Source organism: Ursus maritimus, unplaced genomic scaffold, assembly GCF_017311325.1.
Source record: "Ursus maritimus isolate PB19 unplaced genomic scaffold, ASM1731132v1 scaffold_24, whole genome shotgun sequence".
Lineage (NCBI taxonomy): Eukaryota > Metazoa > Chordata > Mammalia > Carnivora > Ursidae > Ursus > Ursus maritimus.
Window position 1 is genome coordinate 18361211 of NW_024424897.1, and position 7573 is coordinate 18368783.

General features: G+C 60.4%; 1 protein-coding gene across 5 annotated transcripts in view; it reads right to left on the reverse strand.

The window, feature by feature from the left end:
• The window catches only part of RUNDC3A (RUN domain containing 3A), a 9277-nt gene extending 2528 nt beyond the window's left edge, over positions 1 to 6749 (reverse strand). For 2 of the 5 annotated variants that reach the window (XM_040640518.1, XM_040640520.1), the window contains exons 1-8: positions 6602 to 6746; positions 2763 to 2878; positions 2234 to 2367; positions 1953 to 2038; positions 917 to 1006; positions 736 to 816; positions 483 to 648; positions 224 to 381 (exon numbers count right to left, since the gene is read on the reverse strand). In XM_040640518.1, the coding sequence (XP_040496452.1) occupies positions 224 to 381; positions 483 to 648; positions 736 to 816; positions 917 to 1006; positions 1953 to 2038; positions 2234 to 2367; positions 2763 to 2878; positions 6602 to 6708 (938 nt within the window). In that variant the 5' untranslated portion in view covers positions 6709 to 6746. Of the gene's footprint in view, positions 1 to 223; positions 382 to 482; positions 649 to 735; positions 817 to 916; positions 1007 to 1952; positions 2039 to 2233; positions 2383 to 2762; positions 2879 to 6601 lie in introns of all 5 variants that reach the window. The other 3 variants (XM_040640521.1, XM_040640516.1, XM_040640519.1) reach the window with 3 other exon arrangements.
• Positions 6750 to 7573: the final 824 nt, after the last annotated feature.

Consider the following 7573-nt stretch of genomic DNA (forward strand, 5'->3'; position numbering starts at 1 on the left):
GGATGAAGTGGGGAGCCGGTTTGGGGGGAGGTCCCTGGATCTTATGTTGAGGGTGATTTAGTTCACTGGGGAGGGGGCCTTGGGGTGGAAATGAGGGGATCAGTGGTTTGATGCTGGCGGTTGGTTGCGCTGGATGCTGTTATCGAGAAAGGTGATGTTAGAGTCAGTGGGGGCTATGTGGTCGGGGTGGCCGGGACGGGGGCAGGGCGGCGGCGGCGCTCACAGCTGCTCCTGCAGCTCCAGGATCACGCCTTCCAGCTCCCGCTTCTCGCGCTGGTTCTGCGCCGCCGCCTCCTCCAGCTGCAGCTGCAGCCGCCGGTTCTCCGCCTCCAGGTCCTTCAGCTGCGACTCGCGCAGGCGCACCAGCTCCTCCAGGTAGCCCTGCGGGGCGCCGGCTGAGCCCGGGCGGCCGGACGCGGGGGCTCCCAGCGGCCGCCCGCCCGCTCCCCCAGCCCCCCGCTCCCCCGCCGCGCATCACGCACCTTCTGCGCGTAGACGATGCGGAACTTCTGTTCCATCTTGTGCCATTTGCTGTACCAGCTGTCCTCGTCGGTGACGAGCGGCAGGTACGGGTGCTCAGGCGAGTTGTCCTCGCTCGTACTGCTCTCGGCGCTGTGCCGCTCCTCCTCGTCCGTCAGGTAGTCGTAGCTTGGGGGAAGGAGCAGTGGGCACGGCCCGCCCTGCCCGCCCGCGCCCCGCCATCCCCGCTCCCACCGCAACAATCGCGCTGCTCACCTCTGGGTGAACTTTAGGTAGGGTGTGTAATCGATGACCACGGGGGTCTTGCCGTCCAGCACTTCGCCCTTCAGGCAGAAGCTGGGGGCGGGAGAACCACAGGGTGGGGGGCGGGGATGAGGGGATGGGAGTGTGGACGTTCGGGGCTAAACTCCCTCCGCCCCCGCCACCCAGCCCCCACCTGAAGTCTATGGCGCTCAGTCCGATCAGCATCCCGGTGAGGACGGTGGCTTCCTCCCGCAGCATGATGGCTCCCGAGTCATAGAAACGTCTGCGGGGGTTGGGGGGATGGAGGGACTGATGGCGCGGCATCCTCATCCTCCCAGGGAGGCCCCACCCCTCAGGACTAATCTTGCTGGCTTACTACAAACCTTTCCTAGAGGAAGGAGGTATCCCTCTCCTGCTCACCCCTCAGGTGTGGATCTCGCCTCTCCCTCAGAGTGGCGCCCATTGTGGCTCCCATGTATTAGAACGTGTGTTCCCCGAGAACACTCTCTATCTTCTGAACGACCCCTTTCCCACCAAGTATGGGATCATCCAGATCCATAAAGTCAGGAAGCAAGTTCTAATCGTTAGTGCTTGGCATACAGTAGGTGCTCAAAAATATGTTGATGCACACTCTGAAATGCGAGGACAGACTAGAGATAGAATGGAGTAAAACCATAGGGTTGTATGTGACCACTGGATGGGGGGGCGGGAAACATGCCCCCCCCCCCACTGTACTCCGTTTCAAACACACATCCTGCCTGTGACCCCTGCCCCTGAGACCCCATCTCTCTGCAAAGCCACAGTACAGGGACTGAAGCTCCGCACATTGGGACTCTGTAGTCCGTGGGCGGCAAGTACGGACTGCTGCCACTGTCTGGGGAGTAGGCGGGGCTCTGTGTTATGGGTCACGGAACAAGGCCAATAGATAAAATGATACATAGTTGAGGCTTGTTCAGAGGTGTGTCTAAGGTTAGCGATGTGCATGAGATCAATACCGTGGGATGATGGAGAAGAATGGATTTGACTTGGAAGAAATGGTGGTGCTAAAGGTGAGTTCTGGGACCACAAGCTCGATGGCCAGAGGATAGTCTGGGAGAGGAAAGCTAGCAGTGCATGCTGGGAGTTGTGGTCCAGTTGAAGGTTGCTCCAGGAACTTAAGGATCAAGTGTGTTTAGGCAACGAATGCGCACACTGGGACCTGTGGTCTGAGCTGCTGGAAAGGGGCTGACCTGGTGGTCCGGGTGTCCCGCAGAGCCGTGGTGATGTATTCCGACATTCGCTTCTCCATCAGTGCCACCCGGATCCATGCCCGGCCCTGGAAAGCACACTCAACTTTATTTATTGCCCTGAAGGAACCCAGGAGTGCACCATTGGGTCTAGACCTGCTGTGGCTCTTCTATCCAGTGCCCGTAGACAGAGTTGAGGAACAAGGAACAGGCAGTCCCCTCCCCCGTCTGTGTCCCCCTGCAACCAACAGCTGCCCTGGCCCTGCCCATCACAGGCCCCTCACCTTGGCTCGGGCTGTGCTGATGTTCTCCATGTTCTCAATGCTGCTCACACAATTGTTGGGCACTTTGCTGCAGGCCAGCCGGATATAGTCCCAGAAGCCCCGCTGCCCATCTGAGCTGAACCAGCTCACTGGACCTGCTGGGGCACAGGCTGAGCCAGGGCAGGGAGGGGGCTCAGCAAAACCAGGGAGTTTGTAGAGGGTCCATGTAACGGGGTACACACATGCATAAGTATAAGCAGCCCCACCCGCACATGGTTCCTACCCCAAGCATGTGCACGCACATACATATACACAAAGGGCACGCTAGCATGTACTTGCATGCCCACTGATGGCGCTTGCGGGCACCCACTGTATGTGGCCAGAAGACCCCCCTTCCCTCCTCCTGGCTGTGTGCATGGCCCAGCCAGAACTGGGGCCAGGGTCAATGACGGGGTTCAGAAAGCCACGAGGTAGATCAGAGCGGGAGGCTGGAAGCTAAAGGCTGGGAGTTGGGAGAGCTGGATGAAGGGGGACAGGGAGCGGGGCCCACCTTTGAAACGGTGGCTGAGGATCTGCTCTAAGATGGCTGCAAAATTCACAAACTCCTCGGATGAGTCATCGATGGGCTCCGCCGTGTATTTCTCCAGCAGCGTTTTCACAGAGAACCTGGTGGGAGGAAGGGAAAGGGGGCAGTGGGGTGTCCAGTGAGAAGACGGGGAAACGGTGGTAGAGGAGGGGTGTTAGGCAAAGAGAGGGAGTGAAAGGCAGAGGAGAGGTCATGAAGAGCATGGCGTGGTGGGGAGGCCCAGGAAAAGAAGGTGAGAGACGGGGGAGATATACAGTGACCGCAGAGGTGCTGTGACATGGCAGTGAAAGAGTGGCAGGTGGGAGACTGATTGACAAGCAGGTGGCAGCCAGAGAAAGGAAGCTTCAGGAATAAGGTATGAGAGGGGACAGAACCGTCAGGAGGCAGATGATGCATGTGGGGTCAGGGGGCTGTCCCAGAGCCCCTTCCTTCTTGCCCTGGCTTTGCAGTTGCATTTTTGTTGGGTGTGGGTTGGGGGTCAGCTATGAGTTAGAAAGTGGGTTTGTACCCCTGCCTAGAGCTGTCTTTCGCTATTGCTGAAACAAACTTCAGTCCCTTCTTGGGGGGGGGGGTCACTTGTGCCAGGGCATGTGAGTTGAAACTGAGCACACGGAGCGTGGGCATGCAGGGGTGGCCAGGTGGGCTTGTAGCACACGGATGCCCCCCTTCCCCCGTCTCCTTCCTAGCTTGGTCGCCCACACACCAGCTGCCCAGAACCAGGCGGTGCAGAGCTGGGCTGGGGCGGGGTGTGTGTGTGTGTGTGTGTGTGTGTGTGTGTGTGTATTCAGGGTGTGGGTCTGACACACACACTGGGTGGGAGGGGGCATTGGCAGCAAATCTCTGGAAGGGGCCTTAGGGGTCCAGACACCTGGCTTTTCAGAGAGGAGGGGAACCAAGGGAAGCCAATGGGGCCGAGAAGCGGGGGCCCAACAGCCCTCATCCCCCTCTGCCATCCTGCTTGGAGCCTCAGCTACCTCTGCAGTCCCTCCCCCTGCAATCTCCACCTGCCATCCCTGCAGTGCGGTGGGGCAGGAATGAGGACGCAGCTTCCGACCTCCCGTTATTGCCCTACTGTGGGTGGCAGAGCAGGAGTGGGGTATCCAGGGGTATGGGGGCTTCTTGGAACTGCCCTTTCCCCCCTAAGCTTATCCAGCCATGTAATGTGCCAAGCAGTTCATGTACCCCTCATCCATCCTACAGCAGCTCTGGGAGGTCCGTCCTCTTTGCATCATCCCCATTTTACAGATAAGGTGACCTAGGGCTCAAGAGGTTGACTGATCTGTTCAGAGTCACAGGGTGGTGAGGAGTCAAGTCTGATTCCAAAGACCTTGCTCTTTCGGCTCCATCCTGCAGCCTCCCACTGGCTGTCACGATTACCAAGGCCTAGGAGAAGCCCCTGCCTCCTCTGCCTTCCCCTCTGCTGGCTCCAGGCCTAAGCACGGGCCTCTGTGGCTCACAGGCCAACGGCGGACCTGAGCCAACAGACCTCCCTCCCTTCTCGTTGGGCTTAGAGCTGCTCTGACCTGAAATCAGAGCCAGGTCAGTGCTGGGCTTGTGGTAGGGGGAGGTGGCCTGGTGGACTCAGATCCTGTTTCCTTGTGATACCCTTGCGGCCTTGGACAAGTCATTTAATCTCTCTGAGGCCCAAACAGGACTGATAGTACCTGCCCCAGATGCCAGGAAGGACTAGGGGAAGGGGCCTGTGTATAGCCCATTGGGCAACGGTGGCCAGGAGCAGGGCCATTGACGGGAGGGTTGGCCCTGCCAGAAGGAGCCTGTGTTTGGGGCATTAGCTGGGCCTCATTATGCAGCACCCCCCCCAACCGTGATATTTTCTGTCATCTGGGTCAGCCCTCAGTGGGGGCCTGGGGCTGGTGTCAGCATGGCGGCCATCTGCCATCGCACTCAGGGCTGCTGCAGAACCGGCCATCGCCCCCGGGAGCCCCACGGAGTGCTCCCTGTTAGGTGCAGTGGCTGCTGCAGGTTACCATGGAGACAGGGAGGCCAGGGCCCAGGGGAGCCCTTGGCCTGCTAAAGGGAACTGTTCTGGGAGCTGGAGGCGAACCACATGACAGTGATGAGGTGGCAGAGGCCCGAGGGGTTTCTGAGCCTTTGTCATGCCCCCAATCCATCCCCTCCCAAAATCTGGGCCTCACACCCCAGCTCTAAGTCCACTTCCAATCCAGCAGAACCTCTGCTTCTCCAGCCGAGGCCAAAGGGGGCTCCCCCTTCCCCGTACACTGGGGAAGGCAGGCAAGAGAAAGAAGTATCTTCTTCTCAGGGACAGGAGGGGAATCATCAGGACAGGGCTGTTTTCGTGTGCCAGGAACTGGGCTAGGCTCCTACGTGAATTAAGCCATTCCTATTCCTTGGCATGGCTGTTACATCTACAGTGGGGATGATGAGGCAGCCAAGGCCCAGAGTGGTTAGGAGACTTCCTCACGGTTGCACAGCTAATAACTGATGAAGTAAGAGCCTGACCCTAGGACCCTCTGGCCCCAAAGGCAGAAACCTTTGTTTTATACCACACTGGCAGGGTTTGAGGGGTGAGGGTGGAGGCACTGGCCTGTACTTTGGGCTGGGTGGGCCATTGCTGCACTCATTCCTTCTGTAACATTCCAGGCATTTTTATAGAGGTCTGATGTGTATAGCACTGTGCTAGGGACTTGGACGTAATGGTGTGAGATGATGCAGTATGGTTGGGTGTGTGCTCGGAACCTGGACGGAGCTTTGGGAGGCAGGAGCCAGGGCATCAGGTGAGCACTGATTCCTGGGAGAAGGAGCAGGGCCAAGGCCTGTGTGTAGGCAGGTGGGGGTGGCAAAGCCGGACAGCTGAGCCCTGCACTTGGAGCACCATGCCCTCAGAGATGGCATGGGCAGGGGTGGTGGTGGTGGTGGTGGAGAGGTTGCAGATGGAGAAGGCAGCTGGTAGGGGGGTCCTAGAGGGAGAGAGGAGGTAGGTGAAGCTGAGGGACAGTGGCTGAGCAGCTGGCTGCTACTGGCTCAGGGTAGGGCAGTGAGGGTGAGTCACTGCAGGGCTGAGGTGGGAAGGGTCACTTCCTGGGCCCCCAAAAAGGAGATGAATCTTCCCAACACTGCGACAGCCCCACCCTCAGGGACCAAAGGCCCTGCCCTCCCCATCTCCTCCCTTGAACCCAGGAGACCCAGGCTTCTGCAGTCAGACTCTCAGTCCTTCCCATGGCAGGCACAGTGCCCCTCACCCTTCACTGGGTGGATTTAGGGGCCCTGCCCACACCCCCAGTTGACCCTGCCACAGGCTGCAGCTGTCCAGAGATGGAGGCGGGCACCGGTGACTGCTCCCGGATTTGAGCAAGGGAAAATCTCTCAGGAAACCCCTCCCCAGGGAGGCCAGGCTGACAGGGGTAGGAGTAAGGGTATGCTTGGAGGGCGTTCACACGCACTACTCTTCAGTGCTTCCCTGCCCACCCCCCCCCCCCCCCCCCCCCCAGCCAGGGAGCCAGCCAGCCCACCCCTCCCCCTCCCCCTCACGCACAATGTCACTTCCTGGTTTTCACAGGAAGCTGCAGTGCCAATTAAACACCCCTCACCCCCCAGGCCCCGGGCTGGGCATAGGCCTGACTTGGCCTAGAAGGGTAGGGACCAGACCTCCAAAGCCCCTCTTGGTCTGGACCAGGAGGGACAGTGGACACGCTCCTCTTAACTCTGTGCTTCCTCCCTTTTCTCCGCGGCTGCTGTGCATTCTCCCGCGGGCACGCTCAGTCCGTATTTCCGCAGCCCGCCCCGACGCCTCTCCCTGACCACCCCCCGCCAGCGGCGCCCACCTGCACACGGTGATCAGGTTCCTACGCTCCACGGCCACATTGCGGGAAGACGCTTTCTTGGAGGACAGCCCCAGAGCCATGGTGGTCTGGACAAAGCTCGCTTCCATCCAGATGTGCGGCCACTGCTGCCGCCACCAGCTGCCCCCCACCCCGCCTGGCGCCCCGGTCCCCCCGCCGGATCACGGCTGGGCCCTCTGCCCGCCGGGGCCCCTCGATCCCTGCACGGCCATCCCCCTGCCGCTGCTCCCGCGCCCGGCCCCCTGGCACCCTCCCCCGGCGGCGATTCCAGAGCAAAACAAGGCCGGGGAGGGAGCTCTCCGAGGTGCTGAGCCGGGGCCCGTCACCCCCCTCCCTTAACCGCCCGCCCCCCTTGGTCGGTGACGTCAGGGCCCTCGGGCCCCGCCCCTGGCAGGCCGGGCACCAATCCGCAGAGGATGCAGAATTTGGGGGTGGGGGCTGGGGCCCGAGGGAGGGCGGAGGGGGTCCCCGGAAGAGGCAGCGATTGGAAGGAGAAAGAGGGGGCATCTGACCTGTTCTCCACTCCCACACTCAGGGCCGGGGACCCCTCGCCTCGCGTTTCTGAGTTCTGACGACTGAACTCCCTTGTTTCTGACCTGTGATCGGTGGTGTCTCAGAGTTTTCCTCTTGCTGCGGGAGAAAGGAGGTCCTCACCCTCATCCCAGCCCCGCCTCCCCACCCATTCTGTATCCGCGTTCTCAGAGAGACCGGGGCCAGGTCTACGTCCAGAAGGTGCAGGTGACCCTATGCGCTAACCTTGGAGGCCAAGGAGCAGTCGGAGAGACTGTGTCTAGCATTTGAATTGTCAGCACCAACGGATGTATTCAGCTGCTCCTAGGGTGGGGGATGGGAATCCAGAATAAGCTGTAGGAGCCCAGCGCCTGGAACCACTCAGGACAGTGAGACTAGACTGGCAGCTATGGGCCTGGGCTCCGTGGGGGCTCCCAGCAGTAG